This window comes from Podarcis liolepis (genome assembly GCF_965112155.1).
Source record: "Podarcis liolepis genome assembly, chromosome: 13".
Lineage (NCBI taxonomy): Eukaryota > Metazoa > Chordata > Lepidosauria > Squamata > Lacertidae > Podarcis > Podarcis liolepis.
In genome coordinates, this window is record NC_139573.1 from 31,851,411 (window position 1) to 31,872,848 (window position 21,438).

At 43.9% G+C, this 21,438-nt stretch overlaps 2 protein-coding genes across 10 annotated transcripts in view; one reads left to right on the top strand and one right to left on the bottom strand.

Moving 5' to 3' along the window:
• LOC310690604 (acid-sensing ion channel 2) overlaps window positions 1-21,438 on the bottom strand; it is a 375,157-nt gene that overhangs the window by 273,791 nt on the left and 79,928 nt on the right. The window lies entirely within an intron of this gene.
• On the top strand, window positions 707-21,074 carry LOC310690682 (uncharacterized protein). Of its 5 annotated transcripts, none has more exons than XM_083470145.1 (9): window positions 707-801; window positions 2,310-2,444; window positions 5,978-6,109; window positions 7,551-7,747; window positions 9,052-9,340; window positions 9,638-9,945; window positions 12,438-12,481; window positions 17,407-17,544; window positions 20,934-21,074. In XM_083470145.1, exons 3-8 carry the CDS (start codon window positions 5,978-5,980, stop codon window positions 17,520-17,522), a joined length of 1,086 nt encoding a protein of 361 aa, XP_083326271.1. In that variant the 5' UTR covers window positions 707-801; window positions 2,310-2,444; the 3' UTR covers window positions 17,523-17,544; window positions 20,934-21,074. The 5 variants fall into 5 exon arrangements, with proteins under 5 accessions (XP_083326271.1, XP_083326270.1, XP_083326268.1 ...); XM_083470144.1 differs by having other exon boundaries at window positions 709-801; window positions 7,533-7,747; window positions 17,407-17,565; XM_083470142.1 differs by having other exon boundaries at window positions 710-801; window positions 7,533-7,747.

Here is a 21,438-nt window from a genome sequence, read left to right on the forward strand (position 1 = left end):
GGCCTTCCAGATGCTGCTGCACTCTAGCTCCCATCAGCCCTAGCCACTATGATCAATTGTTGAGGGTTAGTGGGAGTTGTGTGGGGTGTTAGGGGAGGGATGGTATCTCTGGTGGGGAACACGTTGTGCTCCTTCTGGTGTGGTTTGTCCACCTTTGGTCTCCACTCTGTACTCAGTTCTCATTTGTGGCTCCTAGAAGCTGTCAGCACGTAGCAGTGGCTACACACTGGTAACAGCTTCAACTGGCTGGCTAAACCAGGTGAGGGTAGTTGATGGGTCTCAAATCCTTGGTGAGTTAGGGACTTCCCCAGCATGTGAAGACAGGCTCAGAAGACTGAGGGGATAAGAATAATGGTGGGTCCAATGGTCAAGAAGGCAGTTTCTGCATATGCTGTAGAAGGAAGTGAGGGACAGGTAGGGCTCACCAACCTGGGAAGGTAGCCCATCTAAGAGAAAGAAAATTGATGCTAAACCTCCACTGCCTTGTGGGACATCTTCTGGAGATGCCCTGACTCTGCTCTGGCTAGATGAAGGATAGCCATGTGGTGCCCTCAGTACATTTGTACTACAACTCCCACCAGTCACAATCAGCATGGGCAATGGTCAAGGATTATAGGTGTTGTAGTCCAGCAACATCTGGAGGTCATCACGTTGACTATGCCTGCACTGGATGCTGCTGCCTGGCCACTGACCTCATTGTCCTCCCCCCACTCAATAAAATGAGCAAACATAGTCATGTCATTTAAATAGAGCCTTTCAAGTGTTCAGGCAGCACCCTCGTGTGGCTAAAAGGAACAAGAGGTAAGCCTCATGATTCTCTCTAGTGCTTGCAACAAGCTCAATGGCACTGAGACATGAAGCTCTAATCACACCTTCTCAGAAAAGACAGCACAGAGTTTGAAAAGGTGCAGAAAGGAGCAGCCAGAATAATGAAAGGGTTGGAGAACCTTTCCCTTCCAGAAAATACTAAAGCTTCAGGAGCTATAGATCAGAATAATTTTTTAAAAGACAAGCAAGAGGGAGGCATGTTATGGAGAGAGTGGATGGGGGGGGAGAGAATTATTCTCCCCCTTTCCATGATTGAACTTAGGTCCACCCCGTTAAGGTGCTTGGCAGTAGGCTCAACAAGGCACAAGCAACAGATAACAAAGGAGATTTGGCTGGTTTGCCAGCTACACCCCCATCTGGGGAAAAAGAAGGATGGTTTTGATGGGTCTTTGGTTTGGATAAAATGCAATATACTCCAATTCTTGATTCACTGTCACTACACCATACCATACGGTTAAACTGGTCACCTCTCTGTCCATTTCAAGAATGGGGAATTGAGGCTAAGGGGGCCACTGACTGGATCCCTTCCTCACCCCAAAGCAACAGCAGACTGGTGATCAATAAAGCCAAAGCCTCCACCTTGCAGCCCATAATTTAGGCAGCTGCTGTGGTGCAAGCAAGTGAATGCCTGGGGTTGCCCTACTCTTCTCTCAGTCTGAGGCAGCAGTAGCTATAGGGAGTAGGGTGGAGAGGGGCAGGGAAGTAGTAATTTTGGCAGGTCCTACTTGTCATAAAAAGGTGAGAAAATCTGCACTTTCCAAACTCCCACTTTCGACACAACTCTTAAGATTCAGGAGACCTGTCCCCCGCTAATTTGCATCTGCAGGGCTGGGACCTGCCTGCCTCTCCTTATAGATAGCATGCCAAAAAGCTGAGGCTATCACTGAGAAAGCCCTTTTATAACCACAACCAACTGCATCTACAAAGCCATGTTTTAGCTGGTACTTCCCATGGCTTGTGATCAGAAAGGAGGACTCATATAGGAGCTGAACTTGAATCTTGCACCTCTGAACTCAGAACCTGATCAACAGGATCCTATTTCCCTGATGTGATTCAAAGCAGCTTGATGGGACTCAATCTTGTTGGCACAGGATCTTGCCTTAATTTTAAAATTATTAACACCTTACATTATTATTTTTTACCATTTTAATATAATTATTTTATATTTCTCATTTTTAAAAAATTGCATTGTTTTTAATTCTTTATTTAATAGTATACTTAACATCCTATATTGTGTTTTATGTGGTCTGTTTTCTTCCTACCTTCTTTACAGGTTATTACACACACACACACACACACACACACACACAGGGATCTAAAGTTTGTATCAAACTTTATATCATTTATCACTGGATTTTAAGCTTTGTCATCTACATCCTGCTGGACAGCAGTCTGAGTTCAAAGCTCTGCTCAGCCACTGATTTACATAGATTAATTATTTTATATGATCTCTCTGACCCACTTCGTCACCTGTAAACCAGGTGAGCAATGATTGGGCTAAAGAAGCAATAGAGACATCAGTGATGTCATAAAACACCTGCCAGTGTGACAAAAGAGGAGGCTCTGAATAACAGAATCTGATAGACAAGAAGATAACATGAGTAGAGTGAGCACAGGTAAGTGTCTGGGGTGTGGGATAGGGTAAAAGTTTAAGAGTTTAAAATAAAAGAATTGCTGGGCCTCAAATCTTTGTAGAAGCTGTGTCTGCTGGTCTGGAGGTCCTTCCCCTAATCCCAGGAATATGGTACCAAGTTACGATTATTCAGAGGTTAACAAAGGCTCTTTGCATTTTCACAGAGGCACTCTGTTCTGTTCTCAAGGTTCTAGGTCTGAGCCCAGGTGTTTAAAACAGATTCCAAGGTGAACCCCCAGTGAAGCTAGACTCTTAAGAAAGGAGAAGCTAATGTCAGGCAAGGGTTTCAGATGCTGCTGGTTACAACAACAGTGCTGTGTGGTGGTTAGTGTGTTGGACTAGTGGGGTTCAAATCCCCACTCAGCTTTGAAGTTCACTGGATGACCTTGGGTCAGTCACTCACCCTCAGTCTAACCTACCTCACAGGGCTGTTGTGAGGATAAAATGGGGAGAACTATTTACACCACCTTGAGTGCCTTGGAGGAAAGGTTGGATATAAATGGTGATGGTGATGATGATGATACTGTTTCCATCATCCCTGGCCATTGGCCATGCTTGCCATAGCTGATGAGAGCAGAAGTTCAACAGCATCTGGGGGCACAGTGTTAGCTATTCCTGGCCTACCAGATTCCAGAGTTTGCAGTAAAAAATGAACTTTTAAACCCACTAAAATGAAGCTTTTTTAGTGCCAGCAAAGGGCTTGTAAGCTATATCCACTGCTCCCAAAGATCCTATTAGTACTAGAGTCAAATAACAGGCAAAAGGTTCAGTCCCTTCCATGAAGGCAAAAAGGATAGTGGTATGGTGGTGTTAGCTTTGGACCAGGTTCAAATTCCAGCTCAGCCATGGATCTTACTGGATAGCCCTGGGTAAACTGGTCTCTCTCTCTCTCTCTCTTTGTGTGTGTGTGTCCCCTCCCCCCCCCCCAGCCTTCACCAACTACTATAATTAACAGGCTGTATTTATAAAGCAATATTGAACTCTAATGGTCATTCGTTCTAGCCAGAGAATCCTAGAGTTTCTAGTTATTTTGAGGAGGTCTAGAGATTTCTGACCATAAAGAACACTGAGAACTAGAACTACAATCCCTTTGATACTGGGGGTGGGGTAAGAATGGCATGCAATGCAGATATGCTCATTGTGTTACTATTAAGATAAAATATGTCCTGTCTTTCAGTCAAAGACATCTCAAGCTGGATAACATTAAAAGCAATCATGTAATCATTAAAAGGACAGCAGCATAAAATCACAAGGGGCACAGTAAAAAGACCGTCAATAATATTAAAATTAGCAGCACAGCCAACAAAAAACAGTTTCACTTCTATTAGTAGTAGTAGCAGCAGCAGTAGTAGTAGTAGTATACTGCCCTTCACCCATAGATCTCATGGCAGTTCACAGCATAAAAATACAGGATAAGACAAAATACATAATAAAAACAAGAACAGAACAAAATAATAACCCCCCTCCCCTTCTAGCCCAATTGTGTGTTGGAAGAATCAGGTCTTTGCAGCTAGCTGAAAGCAGGCCCAGTGTGTCAGCAGGCGACATCCTTGGGCAGCTACTAAGAGCCTGATGATGATGATGATGCCACTCTCCAGGACCCCCTTTTTCCAGCTCTCAAACTAGCAGCACTGAGTGGTAATTAGTGTAATTGCCCTCAATGCTGTGGAGGGATGCGACACGACCTCAGAGCATTGTGGGCAATTACTATTACGGCAGCTGCCTGTAGGGTGGCCAGGTCTCCTACATTACAGAGGACAGCCGTCTATTCGAAGGACTGTCAGAGGAAATATCTGGCCTAAGTCCTGTTTAAAGCTAAAGGAGGAGGGAGCTGGCAGGGAGGGGCGCCATTGTGTCCCTGACCTCTCAGCAGCAGTCACTGCCTCTTTTCAGGAGGGGGTGGAGGGCAAGCTGGAACTCTGCCCTCATTTGTTGTCTGTTTTGAGGATACATAAATGGCCACCCCAATGTTAAGCAGAATGCCAACTTACTCCTCCTCTGGGAAGCCTTCCCATCCACCCGTGTCTGGTGGGAATTCATGGCGGGGGAGGGGGGAGGTTGCTGACTGTAAGGAAGAGGAAGGAGGAGGGTGCACACTAGACCCCACCACCACTTCTGTGAGGCAGCTGTGAAGAGAGGCAGAGTGCTCCAGGGAGGGCTACCTAGGCAAACTTAAAAGGCTCGTCCTTCTTCTGTTTGTGGATTTCTAGTCACAGGTTCAAAAGTTCCTTTTTTTGTCCTGCCATTTTCTCCGGGAAACCCCACGGTTTAGTGCTGAATCACAAAAAAAGTTGGGTTTTCTGCAGATTGACGTTTGTTCCAATTCACTGGTAAACAGTGGGGTTTCCCAGGGAAAGTGGCGTGACAAACAACAACAACACACTATTGGACCCGTGACTAGAAATCATGGGACAAGTGGAAGTGTGAGTGAGTCCTGAGAAGGCCCTGTATCACATACCTGGCATTGTGTACCTCCAATGGAAGTGTGGTACAGCTTTCAGCATTAATGTGACTACCTTGGCAGGTTTGCATGGAAGGAGGTGGTCCTTAAGGTATGCTGACTGTTTAGCGCTGGAGTGAGGAACCTTTTGCAACCTGAGGGCCAAACTCCCTTATGGGCAACCTCCTGGGGGCCACATGGCAGGGATGGGCAGGGCCAGAGGAAGAGGCGGGCAGAGCAACAGGTGTGACTCTTAGCTTTGTACAGCCAAAGCCAAAGGTTTCTACCTACAACCACATCCTGCACATCTCTCTCCATCAGTGCAAGTACATATTCCAGCCAGGATGGGTGGGTGGGGCAACTAAAGCAAGTGTGGGGAACCTTTGCCCCTCCAGGGCCCACCATCCCTGGCCATTTACTGGGGCTGATGGGAGTTGCAGTTTAGCAATATTTGGGAGAGTCACAGGTTCCACATCTCCACAGAGCAGAGTCATTTAAGGGTGCAGCCTGGAAAGGGGTGTGGTTGGATAAGAGTCCCAAGGGACAAACAGAGAAGCCAGAGGACTGCTTTCAAGGCTCAGGTTCCAAATCCCTGGTTTAGGGCCCTAAAGGTTTGAAGCTAGCACCGGATTTGGCCTGGAATTCAAACAGTATGTTGGTATAATATTCAATTTACACTGCTTCTGAGCCCTGTTGTATCCCTCTGAAGCAAAATAGGCTTGGAGGGGGGTGCTTTTGATTCCTACCATAACAACAGGGTAAATAAGCACTCTTCCCACAAAACGTTGCTCTTTTCATTGATTTTGAATTTGAAGTATTCACTACCCTAGCAAGAGCAAAAGGCCACATTTTGAAGCTGAAAAGCTTTCATTGCCTCTACAAATACCAAACTTTGCACGGGGAAACTTGAATCTGAAAACCAAGGGTGGTAGGCACATTGAAACTGAATGAGCATGACCAAGTGGGGGACCTTCGATTTCAATGGGCCTATGCTGAGTAAAACTTAGTTGACTACCACAACAGATGCTTAGAAAAGTTGGCCCCATTTCTCAGTTTAATCTTTGCTGTTTTCCAAGATGCCAGGCACAGAAGCAAGCCATGGGAAAACCTTTTTCACCAGGAAAATGGGGCCCCTCCAGCGCCAGCTGCGCCAGGGGGAATATGGAATGTTCCAGTTTTCCCCCATGTTTGAAAGTGACTTTATCCAGGTAAGCCCCTGGGAGGTTTGGTGCGGGTGTAGGAGGCAGGAATCTAAACAGGCACAAAGGAGAGATGCAGGCCAGCAAGGCTAGGTAAATGGTTTCATTCCTAAAATGATAGGTTCCGGGGCCTTAAAAGTTCTGCTCTTGGCTAGTGTATCATTATTCCAAGGGGAGCCAACATGGCACCCTGCAGGGGTTGTTGGACTACGACTCCCCTCAGCTCCAGCCAGCATGGCCGATGATGATGGGTGTTATATTCCAACATCTGGAGGGCTCCAGTTTGGCTACCCCTGAATTATTATCCACACATCACAGATTAGTTGTGATTGGTTGTTTGGGGTTAGTTCAAGCCTGCATGATTTGTGACGCATCAGGCAAATGCAGCTCACCAGCTATAGGCACTTGGTAACGTTCTACCATTTTTTCTGTTCCAAGCTACCAGCCCATGTCTGTTGATGGATTTTGAGGCAATTATGTTAAATACCAACTTGTACCCTTTGGGGTTAAGTCGTTCATATATATATTTCAGCCTTCATAGCTGGAAGAATGTCAGAAGGAAATCATATTCAGTTTATATATTCACTAGATTCTCCACAAATACATTGAGTTCAATCCAGACTTAGTTGCACTTAGGTCCCACTGAAATCTCATATGCAATACATATGATACTATAAGGGTGATATTTAACTAACTTTTACTCAGAGGACACCCATTGAAAGGAATGGATTTAAGTTAGGCATGTTCATTAATTTCAATGGATAAGAACATAAGAAGAGCCTACTGGATTAGGCCAGTGGCCCATCTAGCACAATATCCTGTTCTCACAGTGGCCAAGCAGTTGCCTGCGGGAAGCCTGCAAGCAAGACCTGAGCTCTCCCCTCCTGTGGTTTCCAGCAACTGGTATTCAAAATCATTTACTGTCTCCAACCGAAGAGCATAGACAACATAGCTAGTAGCATTTACAGTCTTATCCTCTGTGAATTTATCTAATCCTCTTTTTAAAACCGTCTAAGCTGCTGGCCATCACTACCTCCTGTGGGAGCAAATTCTATAGTTTTAACTATGCAAGGCATGAAGAAGTGTTTTTTTTTTGTCTGTCCTGAATCTATACTGGTTAAAAATTAGTTGACTATCACCCAATGAAAATAAAATTTTAAAGGGCAGGCAGCAAAGGAAAGTACATGTAATTTCCACTGCAGGTTAGTCCCTCTCCAAACACAAACACTAGCAATAAGGATTCATCCAGACTTCCCCAACCTAGTGCCCTCCAGATGTTTTTCTACTGCAATTCCCATCAGACCCACCAACAGCATGGCCAACCATCTGAGATTATTGCAGTTGTGTTACAAAACATCTAGAGGGGCACCAAGTTGGGGGAGGCTGGTTGAGATACTATCCATTTTTAGAAGGCGGTAAACTGTGTGTTAAGTCTATCTTGTACCCTCAGATCAGCAAACAAGGTGGCCCAGTTGAGATCCACAACCAGGAGCATATTGTGACTCTTGGCATTACCTCTACAAGCCCTGTCCTGCTGATCCCAAATGTGCTGCTCCTGGCACGGCCCATTGCCCCATCTGAAGAGCACACTACAAAGGCGAAAAGCATCTTCCACCGTCACCCACCACCAAGATATGAGCTAACCAGGTGAGTCTTTCTGCAGTGGCATCAGGGGCATGCCCAGGTGACAATATCCCATGCTCAGTGAATTTCCATAGCACATCACAGGAAGCAAGGGAATTGGGGCTTAATTTGAGTCACAGGTCTCTATGGCTCAGCCCTGGAACCTAGATTCACCTGTTCTGGTTGTTCTGTATTTGCCCAAATGGCTTTAGTGGGAACTGTGTGTCCTCATCACCAGCAAACCTGTGGCTGAATTGGAGGATATTGTGGGGATGCCTCCCTGCTTGAAATGCCAACAGCCATGTGCTTTGAGGATGATTGTTTTTGTAAAAGGTTGATGGCAAAAAATCCAGTTATCATTGTACTAGCATGACTTCAACATGAAAAGGATGGTGGCAAAAGCAGACTCTTTTTTTTTCCTGTACAGCAAGCACTGGAGGTTTGTTCTTCCTAAAACTTTTGCTTCGTTGGTGAAATCACAGATGAGTGAAGAGTAAGCCCCAGGTTCCTCCCTATCCTTTTGGCAGCTGAGAAACTAACCCCAGAGTGAGGCTAACTTGAGGGGGTATTTGCATCCTAATGCAAATTCTGTGAAGACAACTCCATGAAATCGCACAACATTGGACTTTTCAAAATGTATACAGTGGTACCTCGGGTTAAGAACTTAATTCATTCTGGAGGTCCGTTCTTAACCTGAAACTATTCTTAACCTGAGGTACTTCTTTAGCTAATGGGGCCTCCCGCTGCTGCTGTGTTGCCGCCGTGTGATTTCTGTTCTTATCCTGAAGCAAAGTTCTTAACCCGAGGTGCTATTTCTGGGTTAGCGGAGTCTGTAACCTGAAGCGTATGTAACCTGAAGCATCTGTAACCTGAGGTACCACTGTATGAGCAAGCTTATAACAAGTATTTCAAACTACTAGTCCACATGATTCATCCTCCCTGCTATTAAAGATGCAAATGAATAAATTATCTTCGATTGGAAAGAGTACCCATAGAAACATAGGAAATCGCTTTGTACAGATTCATATCAACAGTCCATCTAGCCCAGTATTGTCGATATTGACTGGCACCAGCTCTCTGGGGTTTCACACAGAAAACACTCCCAGCCCTGCCTGGAGATGACCCAGGATTGAACCTGGGACCTTCTGCAAGCCAAACAGATGCTCTGCTGCTGAGCTACTGAGACAGAGCATCTGCTTTCTTACAGATTAACTTTCATTGCTTTCTTCCTTACAGATGATCATTTCAGTGGTGCAGAACAGTAAGCTGCAGTTTTTAAAGCCTTAACTGTTCCCAATCTCACTCCCTCAACACACACACCTATGCAGGTTATTCCCTTTGCGTTACGTCAAGATCAGCATCCACAATGCAGAGAAAAAGCAGCTGCGGTTCAAGCTGGTGAGTGGCCGCACCTTCTACCTCCAGCTGTGTGAGTCAGACAAACGAGGTGATCTCTTTGATGCCTGGGTCAGGATTGTCCAAATGCTGCGGCCGCCCTCTGAAGAAAACCTTGATGAGTATCCGAAGAAGAAGAAAGGGAAGAAGCCCAAAAGCCTGAAACCCAGTTCGTCAGCTCCATCACTGCCTCTCAAAGGCAAAGTGAAGAATGCTCTCAAGGTCAGTAAGCTCTGGCCCCTGGGAATTGGTGGGGAACAGAATGGGAAGAAGAGGGAAATGGAGCAGGCCTTATATATCTGGGTTTGCATCCTGGGGAAGAGTGGGTTAAGGATGAACCCTGTACCTGTGTCTCAGGTGGGACATCAAGGGCTTCAAAGCCCAACCTCCTGCTGCCTCGCTGGTGGTTTAGAGAACTGGAGCAATATCTGTACATGGAGGGTGGGATTTGGAGCTGAAAGTCATGACTCTTTGGTCATCTTTCTCCCTGGCTGAATGCCCCATTTTCCATTTCCTCAGAGTTCATCTCCTAAACATGCATCTTCAGGAAAGCGCAATTGGAATATTCACACTGCCACCAAAATGGCCAGTGCCCAGGAATTTGAGACCAAGAAAACATGTGAGCCAATCATATCTTCAGACAGCTCGGGCAGCCTCCAGCCTCTAACACCAGCACTGCCTTCCAGATCAGAGAACGCACTCACAAAGGATCCTGAACTGCCTCTAGAGGCCCAGGAGCTGGCTGAGAAGTCAGAAAAGGAGGCCGCTGAATTGAGTCCCAACCGGAAGAGCTACGTTGGCGAGAAAAGTGGCTCCCAGACTAAGAGGTATCAAGAGGGATAGCTTGCGTGGCCCCAGGGGGAGTGCATAGCTGGGAAAGTTGTGCAGTCTCTCATCTTTCTCCGGACCAGTCCTACCATTGGGAAGAGTAAGGCAGTGTCTTCTGAGGGCTGGGAGGCCAGCATCAGCCCCCTGGCCATTCCAATCTGATGGAAGACAGAGTTGTGTACACCGCCTAAACTAGCCTGTCAATCTCAACAGTGGTGGAGGATAATGTTACAAGTGTTGAAGAAAGATTCAACCTGCCTCTATACTTGGGGAATTGGGCGTGGGCTGCACAACTTTGTCCTTTGCCTCAGGCAGAAAAATGTCTTGCGGTGACCCTGCTTAGAAAATATTGGAGAGGATTCTGGGGAAGTTGCTATTGTTGCATGGGGGATATACTACTTCCATGGTCTCCCTTCCTCAATCATTAACATGATGACTGGAGTCATTCCATTAGAACAAGGATGGGCATCACCATGGCCTCCAGATGACAGTAGACTCCATCCCCCAGCCCAGATTGTCTGGAACCACAGAGCATCAGGATTCCCAGAGGAATTCCTGGGATTCCCAGCCCACACCCTGCCTGAGGAGGCTGAAATTTTGAAGGACCCAGCAACCTCCCAAAAAACCCACCCTAGCTCTGGACCTGCCACTATCACCCTTGAGGTGCCAGAAGCAGAGAACACACTGAAGCTCAGCATGTACACTATTTAATTACAAGGGAGAGGGCTTTCCTCTACCCTCCTCAATTACAGAATCCTCTCCAAAAAGATGCTCCCCGGGTGCCTATATTGCAACCCTTTCAGCAGACACTTCCAAGTTTTACCTTCTTCTTAACCATGCTCAACTTTAAAATGTTAAGGAAAAGAACTGTATCACGTTTATGTAACAAAAAAATAATTTTATCCCACTCATAAGAGTCAGGGTAAAAATATTAAAGCAAGCATTCTTATCACCTTTATAAAGGCAAAATGCCCATTAAAGCATATGGAAATGAGTGTTCCTTAATAACAATTTGGCCAAAAGCTTTTCAACAGAGCCTTCTTCAGTGGCCTGATATTTGCTTAGGCTTTGATGTAGAGGAACTTCATTCCTGAAATGAGAACAAGTTGAATCTAAACGCAAGACACTTACCTCCCCTCAATTTCTCATTTTAGTGTTATCATCAGGAAATAATAATAATGTTGGGAGACATCAATAAGCCATAAAAGCGCAGAGCTGTGTGCTCTTTTCAGAGCCAGGCAAAAGCATTTCTGTTCACCCAGGGATTATAAACTGCTACAGCTTGGTCTTGTTTTTGTCACCTTTTTTTTTTTTAGAGAGAGGATTGCATTCTTATATTGCTGCTGATTATGTTATGATATAAATGGATTGTGTGCCAGCCTGAAATCCAAATAGGTTGGTGATATTCAAATGTTTCAAACAAACAAACAAAGGGCTCATCCACACTTCCATTTGTGCTGTGCTTTCTAGGCCCAGGTCTTCATCTTAAAGAGCACTTTTTCTTTTGCTCCACCACTGCCCCTTTGAAAACCTGCTCTTTAATGCCAAATAGGAACAAACAGCAATTCCGGTTTTCTGCAGATTGTTGTTTGCTCCGATTCAGTGGTAAAGAGCAAGTTTTCGTAAGGAAAGCATCAAGGCAAAAAAAAAAAAAAAGCAAGCACTCGGACATGGTGCTTTTCAAAGCTTTATAACGTGGGACTGTGCCTGGACACAAAAGGAAGTCTGGATGAGTCCAAATACTTCAGAGGAAGAGGCAAGAAGTGGTATGAACTGCAGATCAGGATCCTGCTGAGTTACCAGGAAGAAGCCTGGTAGCCAAGTCTAATATAACGCTCTTCAGTCTCCATCAGATAGCTCCTGGTACAGTATCTTTGACTGAACAGCTCCTTCACCAGGCCCTTGCAAATTCAGCTACTGATGGACAGTGCCCTAGCTGCTCCAGCTCACCACACACTGAACCTGCTTTCACAGCTCAGATACTGCTGGACAGCTCCCTGGCTAATACTGGTCTCCTTGCTCAAATATCTAGTCATGCTGCTTGGGTCTTCCCCTCAGAGTTTGGGGTTGGCGGGACGCAGGATATGATGGTGCCCTGACACAGGTGAGTGTCCTGAAACACTTATAGGTGGAGGAATGGAGAGCTTGGCAGCGGTAGCAGATGGAGTAGTTATGGCCTCAAATCTTTTTTAGCTTGAATAAGGTGCAGTACAAATAGAAAACCAACAGAAAGTTCATTTGTTTTCTTTTTCTATCTCAGGTTAACATGGAGACGTGGCTCAATGGCATTTTTATTTTTTTTTACTGTCATGTGCACAATCTTATGTTAAATATTTGTGGCAGAGAGGAGAGAGAGAGAGCGCTTTGGGCAACTGTACAGGAGTGCATGCATGTTTGTGCATCTTATTTCACTGTGCAGACAGAAATTGGGGGATGGTCTTATGGAGTCAAACAACACGGGTTTCTAATGAGGGCACTGTTTTTATTTCAGAAAATCTGACATAAAAAGCCATCGAAGCAGCTCAGGAGAGAAAGGTAGGAGAGATGCCTGCACCATTGAACAAAATCTCACTTCTCTGTGACTTCCCCACCTACCCAACCCCAGTGCAAACACATAGACTGCCTGGGCAACAACCACCACATACTGTATGGTCAGAGCTAAGAGAGGACCAGGCTTTGGGAAGGAGGTGCGAAGCTCTGGCAGGGTCCTAGAGTCCTCACATCTCCTTCACAAAGCTAGGAAAGGACTAACTAGGCTTTAGGAATGAGGCAGGATGATTCTAGGACCCCATCAGAGCTCTTACGGCTCCTTCCCAAAGCCCAGCACCTTGCTCACCTGGCTTTGGGAAGACAGTGCAAGGGCTGAGAGGGCGGCATCAAATGATGCTGAGGGCTGCCCCCAAAAAAGGCCTTGAGGGCTGCATGCAGCTCACATTTTGCTCAGTTTCAGCTGATGTGCCAGCTGCAGCCTCTTCTAGAGAAAGCTCATCTTGCCACAGTTTCTATTTTATTTTTTAATTCATTTAGAGCATTTGTACCCCACTCTTCGGCCAAAAAGGCTCCCAGGGTGGCTCCTATACAGTCATTTAAATGGTTTATATACAATCAATTAGTCATTGCCTGCAAGCTTACACTCTTGCATTTATTTATTTATTTATTTATTTATTTATTTATTTATTTATTTATAAATAAATAAATAAATAAACCTGACAGGGAGAGAAGGAGGAGGAGAAAAATTCAGGCACCATTTCTTAACTAGTACTTCTTTTAACACAGAATCAGTGCAGGGGCAGGTGGTTTCTGCTGGTCTTTCAGCAGAGCTGATGGAATGAGTCATACTTCCCATCTCTTCCGCTGATGGAATGGCTGCTGCCAGGTGACAACTAAGGGAGAAAGGAGGCTTGACAGAGCTGGTATTCGGTTGCTTTAAGACTAGAGTGATGTACTGTGCTTTATGTGGAGCTGCCCTTGAAACACATTCAGAAACTGCATAGGCACATAGGAAGCTGCTGTATACCAAGGCAGTCTGTTGATCCATCTAGCTCAATCTCTCCAGGGTTTCTTTCCCTGTCCTACCTGGAAATACTAAGGACTGGACCAGGGACATTTCACATGTGTGGAAATGTGCTCTGTCACTGAGCTACATTCATTTAAGCAGTGCAAGTTTTTTTTAAACCAAAACCAATAACCAGCTTGTGAAAGAAAAATCTCTGACTATTAGCTAACACACTAGATTCCAGAAGTACCCTGTTTGTCCACTATGCTATACAAATGCAATACTGCAGCAGCATTTTAAACATATATTTAAACTCGCTCTCTGAATGCCCTACCCACTCTGAGAAGGCTGCATTAACCTCTCTGCTCTGTCACGGGCTTCTAGTCCTGCAACAATCCGTCTGTTTCTCCCTGAGCCGTATATTCATTCTTCCTTTCCTCCATTTAGCCTCTGCCGCCGTGCCTCTCTCTTCCATATTTGTTCCTTTTTTTAGCAGAAATGGCCCAAGGCATTTTGGTGTCTGAGGCAGAAAATCAAAATGGCACCTCTTGTAATGAAAATAATTGGCAATTTTCTCCCCCTTAATGGTGCTCCAAAAGCTGCCGCCTCGCCCTGCCTAATGGGAGAGCTAGCCCCGCTTTATAGCAGCCTTCATCTTTCCTGCCTTCCCTCCACATGCCTACCTCCCTTCATGTGTAATGATCAGCATTTCTCACCCAAGTATCATTTGCTTCCAGACCCAAACGAAGGATCTGTGCACTACCACAAAAAACTCTCGATGGCCTGGGCCCTGCCTGCATTAAATAAATTCTTCTTCCATGTGTCCATCCTGCCCCTGGACGTGAGAACCTTCCCAGTCCGTCCCGTCCCCCCACCCATTTTCTGAAATAATGTCTGTGAGGAAGCAGAAAAGTACTTTGCGGGAGTAGAACCTCCAACTTTGGAACTTCCCAACCAGAGGAGCATGCCCAGGGGCCTCATGGCTGGACTTTCAGAGATGTGTGCAACTTTTAAAAGACACTGTGGTAGCTCTTACTGGGTTGGCCCTCTGCAATTTTATTATTTATATAGTTTATTTATCACACTGATAAGTCGTTTTTCCTCCAAGGAACTCAAGGGGGCATGCATAGTTCTCCCCCCCCCCACAACAACCCTGTGACGTAGGTTGGGCTGAGAGACTGTGCCTGGGCCAAGGCCACCCAGTGAGCTTCATGGCTTAGTGGGGATTTGAACGCTGGTCTCCTAGGTCCTAGTCCAACACTCTAAGCACTACACCATTCCGGCTCTCTTTTAAGTGTATTTCTAGGCTGCATGTTTTCTAAACTTTTTTTTTCAAGGCTCTGATTGCAATTACTTCCTTAATAACTACACACACACACACAGCACCAATAGCTAGCATTCCCTAAGTAGTGCACAATGCAATTTAAATGCCATAACCCATTAAAGCAACAACAAGCAAAACAAAAGCAATCACAATTGAAAGAAGTGTTAAAAACCACCAGCAGCAAGTCATAAAAGCAGCATTTTTTAAAAAACATTAGAATAATTTTTAAGAATTTCTAAACACCTGGGGAAATAATAATTTTTAAAAGCCCTTCACGTAGCATTAAAAGAAACCCCCATAATGAGGGCATTAAGCCCAGCCTTTCCTTGAATGACTGGGAGCAAGACAGCCTAGAAATGGTTAGCACACACAAACACCCCTCCTCCATTTAGTCTTTACCTTAATGAAGAGGGAGAAAAGCAACACAGTGGCAGAGCACAGGCCTCCCCCTCTACACACACCCCACCCCATTTTTTTGCACACAAGGTCCCAGGCTCAATCTAGGGCAGCTTTGGCTAAAGGCTCTTGAATGTGAATGGGCCCTTCCTTGCAAACAGAGAGAGAGCCCTTGCCAGTCAGAGAGAATCAGAACAAGCTTCTCCTCATTCTTTGTCTCAGGGGCTCAATGCTAGTCATGGGTAGGGTCAGAGCAAAAAAATAAGTAGGGTACAGCCAAAGGTGGGTGGAATCATCCGCTTTCCTCTCTCTTTCTTTGCCATCAGTTGTTTAGTCGTTTAGTTGTGTCCGACTCTTCATGACCCCATGGACCAGAGCACGCCAGGCACTCCTGTCTTCCACTGCCTCCCGCAGTTTGGTCAAACTCATGCTGGCAGCTTCGAGAACACTGTCCAACCATCTTGTCCTCTGTCATCCCCTTCTCCTTGTGCCCTCCATCTTTCCCAACATCAGGGTCTTTTCCAGGGAGTCTTCTCTTCTCATGAGGTGGCCAAAGTATTGGAGCCTCAGCTTCAGGATCTGTCCTTCCAGTGAGCACTCAGGGCTGATTTCCTTCAGAATGGATAGGTTTGATCTTCTTGCAGTCCATGGGACTCTCAAGAGTCTCCTCCAGCACCATAATTCAAAAGCATCAATTCTTTGGCGATCAGCCTTCTTTATGGTCCAGCTCTCACTTCCATACATCACTACTGGAAAAACCATAGCTTTAACTATACAGACCTTTGTTGGCAAGGTGATGTCTCTGCTTTTTAAGATGCTGACATCATCTTTACTCTCTCTCTTTAAACTCCTTGTGCCCCCTGCACTTCCTCTGTCTTTTGCTCCCCCCTCCCATTTTTCCTCCTTGCCACACATTCAAAATTAGGCCAAGGACCATATGAAAACAGACCCAGGCACGGGTGTGGGGGGTACGGTCCGGCCCACGTGTCATCCCTGGGGGGGATGACGTTGCAACGCTCCCCCCCCCGGGATGCTTGCCGTGCGCCACTCTGGGTGCTGGAGCAGCTAGTTCCACCTCTGGACCCAGGGCCACATCAAGACCCCATGCAGAGTAGAAAGTAACACACCAGACAGAGCAGTTTGCTATGCGGCAGCTTTGTGCACCACATACTTCTCTCTCTCATGCTATCGGGCTGCAGGGCAGAGGGAGAGAAAGTGAACAATAGGGCTCTTCCACCATCTCTGCTGACAGGCCAGCTGCCTTTGGTCCTCCCCCAGTTGCCACCTACCAGCAGCCAGTTCATCAGGTTACCTGAACTATAATACTTATTCATTTGTTCTTTTACACCCCACCTTTCTTTCAATGAGCTCAAGTTGCCGTTCATGGCTCTCCCCCTCCCCATATTATCCCCCATGAGGGAGATTAAGCTGAGAGATGTTGGTTGGCCCAAGGTCACCTAGTGAGCTTCATAGCCAAGTGGTGATTTGAACCCTTGTCTCCCAGGTCCTAGTCCAACACCCTCACCACTATGCCATACTGTCATTCATTATCAGTCATTAATTCCTGCTGGTAATTAAAAGAACTATAACTTTAAGAACTGGTACCCGAGATTGTTTCTAGACAGCCTGTTTGTTGAGCAATCATTCTGATTTGTTTGCAGGGAGATTAGACAATGTTGGTTATTTAATGAGCATTTATTATCATTTGTTTGTGGGGAGGTTAGATTGCATTGCATAAAAAATAATAAAAGTTATCTTGCCCTTACACTTTTCGGTACATTTTCCTATCACTTTCCTTATCACAAAGAAATCTGAACTTTTTGGGAAGTGGGTTTGTTCCACAAGACCTCCCAATCAACTAAAACTGCACAATCCGATTTTGCTGGTATGTGATTGAATCTCACCCAAAAATAGCCACAGTCTAGAAGCACCCTGAGCTTGCATTTCTCCTCTCCTGCACACCCTTCGCCCGCCCCTTCCCTTTTTCCTTATGTCTCTCACTTCTGGTTTTGTAAGTGACTGCGAGAAACCTATTTGACTAAATGATCATGGTATAAAAACACTTTACCTGCATAAGTATATCACTTCCCTCCTCTTCCACATGTATCCATCTCTCACACAATATGCTTTTATCCACCCGGACATCATCTCCCTGCCATCAGTCCTATCCATTCACCTCTCAGCCTCCTCTGGCTCAGTCGCATCTTCCTGGACCTGACTTTCAGTTCTTTGGTTTTTCATCAGGGAGGAAGCCGAGCAAAATTGTCTCCCTCATCAGATCCTGCTCCTGGGGAAGCACAAAGAAGGACAAGCGGAGTGCCAGAGCCAGGGCCAGAGGGAGGAAACGCAGAGGGGAGTGAAACCAGGAGCTAGAACTAAGAGGTGACAAGAAGAACTATAGAGGTTGGAGACTGAACGAGAAGTTACTGAATGATGTGAAAATAAAACAAAAGGCTCAAGTATTGCTAAAGGAATTCTTTGAAATTAACATGGCACAAAATACGGATATTAGAATAATATGGGACACCAGTAAGGCCTTCATATGAGGATTTTATATCCAACAAAATATATTACAAAAAAGAATTAGAGAAGCAAAGTTAAATCAAATTAAACAAGAAATTGAAAGGGAAGAGAAAACATTAGCGAAATCTCCCAAAGATAAAATAGCAAACCAAAATATTAAATTATTACAATTACAACTCTCAGCATTATTAAATAAAGAAATAGAGAACAATGTTTTATGGATGAGGCAAAAAAATTTCGAATTAGCCATTAAGCCCGGGAAATTGCTGGCATGGCAGCTAAAAAAGAAACAGAAGGAAATGCAAATTAATAAACTATTACAAACTGGGAAATTAATAGATACTGAAGAGGATATAACCAAATCTTTCCTAGATTATTTTAGAAACCTCTATAAGGCAGGGCCGGAGGCTGAGCATGAAATTATAAGTTATTTCCAAGGGAAAGAAATCCCTAAAATCAATGAAGAAAAAGTAGACCAACTTAATGCACCAATTACTAGAATGGAATTGCATCAAGTAATTTCAAATCTGAAATTGGGCAAATTGCCAGGCCCAGATGGTCTCTCGTCAATGCATTACAAAATATTAGAGGAGATTATAGCTATACAATTCCAAAATATGATGAATAAAATAATTCAGGACGGAAAGACCCCAGAGACTTGGCAGGATGAAAACATAGTGCTGATCCATAAACAAGGTTCCCCCCACGAGTCAGTAAGAAGTTATAGACCAATATCATTGTTAAACAATAATTACAAAATATTTATGGGAATCTTGGCCAACAGATTAAAATTACATCTAAAAGATATTATAAATCAAGACCAAGCGGGTTTCTTACCAAATAGACATATGAAAACCAATATGAGAGTTGTAATTGATTTAATTGAATATCTGGAATTAAAACCTAGCAAAAAAGCTGCTTTCATGCTAACAGACACAGAGAAAGCTTTTGACAACTTCTCTTGGGGTTTTTTACAGAAAGTCTTGGATGAATCTAAGATGGGAGAAAGGTACACCAGAGGTATAAAAGTGATATATCAGAAACAACAAGCCTGTCTCATAATTAATGGAGGGAAGTCAAAACATTTCTCAATCGAAAAAGGGATGAGACAAGGCTGCCCCCTATTTCCTCCTCTATTTATATTAACCCTGGAGGCTCTAAATTTGGAACTGAGAAGAGAACCATAAATAAGAGGAATTACAACTGGCAAAAAGGAATTTAAGCTGAGGTCCTTTGCGGATGACATAATTTTAACATTGCAAAATCCTGGGGAAAGTATTCCTAAAGCAATAGAGAAAATAGCAGACTTTGGTAAGGTCTCTGGTTTCAAATTAAATAAAACTAAAACTAAAATCATGGTAAATATGTTGGAACAAGAGCAAAAGGATTTGCAAACTGAGTCAGGTCTACAAATTGTGAAAAAAAGCAAAGTATTTAGGTACAGTATTGATATAACAATGAGAAATCTTAATCTATTTGATAATAATTATAATTTTTTTGGGAAAGAAGTGAAGAAAAATTTAGATACATGGAATAGGTTAAAACTATCATTTTTAGGTAGAATCTCTATAATCAAAATGAATATTTTACCTAAGATGATGTATCTTTTTCAAATGTTACCAATAATTGAAAGAGTATCATGTTTTGAAGACTGGAGGAAGGATTTGTTAAGATTCATTTGACAGGGCAAGAAACCACGTATAAAATATAAACTATTAACGGACAAGAAAGAAAGAGGGGAGTCTTGCCCTGCCAAATCTGAAACTACTGTATTTTTCGCCCTATATAGCGCTCCGTCTCCCTCTTCTAGCTTGGGGATGGCTGCGCAAACCTGGGGGGAAATAATTTTTTCCCCCTTGATTTCCCCCCAAAAAAACTAGGTGCGTCCTATGGGCCGGTGCGTCCTATAGGGCGAAAATACGGTATATTATGAGGCGGAATGCCTAATTTGGGTAAAAGATTGGATAACATTGGAGAGAACAGCATCATAGATCTAGAGAGCCACTGTAACAGATTCGGATGGCATGCCTATCTCAGTTATAATAAAGCTAAAGTACACAGTGGGTTGACCAGTCACATTCTTAGAAATGCTTTATTTAAAGTCTGGACCAGATATCAACCATTATTGGAGCCCCAAACTCCTTGGTGGTTATACCCGCTGGAAGCACATGCTGTGAAAAAACTGAACATGGAAAGACACTGGCCCTCGTATAGACAGTTGATAACAGAAGACCAGGGCCAATTAAAGTTAAAATCATTTGGGCAGCTATGGCAACATGTATCTGATTGGCTCCAATATCATCAGTTGAATAGTGTCTTTAAATCAGATATCAAAAGAGTTTTTGGTAAAAAAGATTCAAAATTCCAATCGATATTATTAAAAAATAACAAGAAACTTCTATCAAAAATGTATGATTTCCTATTGGAGTGGGACTTGAAGGATGAATTTGTAAAGGAGGTGCAGATAAAATAGGCCCAAGACATCGGCAGGAATATCTATTTAGAAAAGTGGAAGAGGCTATGGCAAGTAGATATTAACTTTACAGCCTGCTAATCTGTTAAAGAAAACTTTATAAAAATGTTCTTTAGGTGGTACATGACACCAATCAAACTCGCAAAAATTTACAAACTAAAGTTCAACTTATGTTGGAAATGCGGAAAAGCTGAAGGAACAATGATCCACACTTGGTGGAGTTGTGAAAAGATTAAAAGCTTCTGGTGTATGATGAGTTAAAAAAAATGCTCAGGACTTCCATAGGAAAAAAAACTAAGCTAAGTGCATACATAGAGTTGGCAAAACTAACAGCAGCCATAAGATCCCAAACAAATCACAATTTAAAACTAGAATGGAATTGTTTTGAAGATTACATACAAAAATACTGTTCTAAAAAAATATGTTAATATGCTTAGATGAAATATATAAAGTAGATGTGAGAATGTGAATATATGCCTAGTAAGTGTAGATTAAGTAAGTAGGTAAAGCAAAGATGAAAATGAAAACAGGAATGGTTGTAAGAGATGAAGATTCTTAGAAATGCAATGAAACAATCAAATTAAAATTTAAGGAAGTCGAGCTGTGGTGGAGGGAGGTCACAGGGTGGGTAAGGTGTCTTGTTTGAGTTTGTAGGGACTATATGTATTATATATTTGTGTTAATTGTTTTGAGATGTGTTTGTGTTATTTGTATGTATTATTATTTTTCTCAATAAAATTAAAAAAAATTAAAAATACTTTTTTTTTCAAAAAAGGAAGGACAAGCGGAGTGCCAGAGCCCGGGCCAGAGGGAGGAAACGCAGGGGGGAGTGAAACCAGGAGCCTATAGGCACAAAGGGCAGGAGTCTCTGCCCCACCTGAAATTCTAAATGTAATAAAGATGTTGGTTGGTTATAGACAGTGTCTTTCTCTGACATTTGTGCATGCCTGAAATGTCTCTAGTCACCATGGATGTGTTATTCATTAGCCTTCTGTATTGTGACGAACCATCACCCTGGCAATGTAAACTACACCCTTACTAGTATCAGGCCCATATATTGAGGTTACAACTCACACTTTGCCCTTTCCAGGGCCTCTCTGGTTGTTAGGTCAGGACAATCTCACCCTCTGTCACCACCACACACTCCCCTTTGCAAGGCCTCTGGTTAATGAGTCAATTACACTCTTACCCATGCCTGCCACATAACTGATTTTCCTGGCGGCTGGCTCCCCCCCCCCCCTTCTCTCATTGCTTCAGGCCCACAGTTCAAAGACATGCCT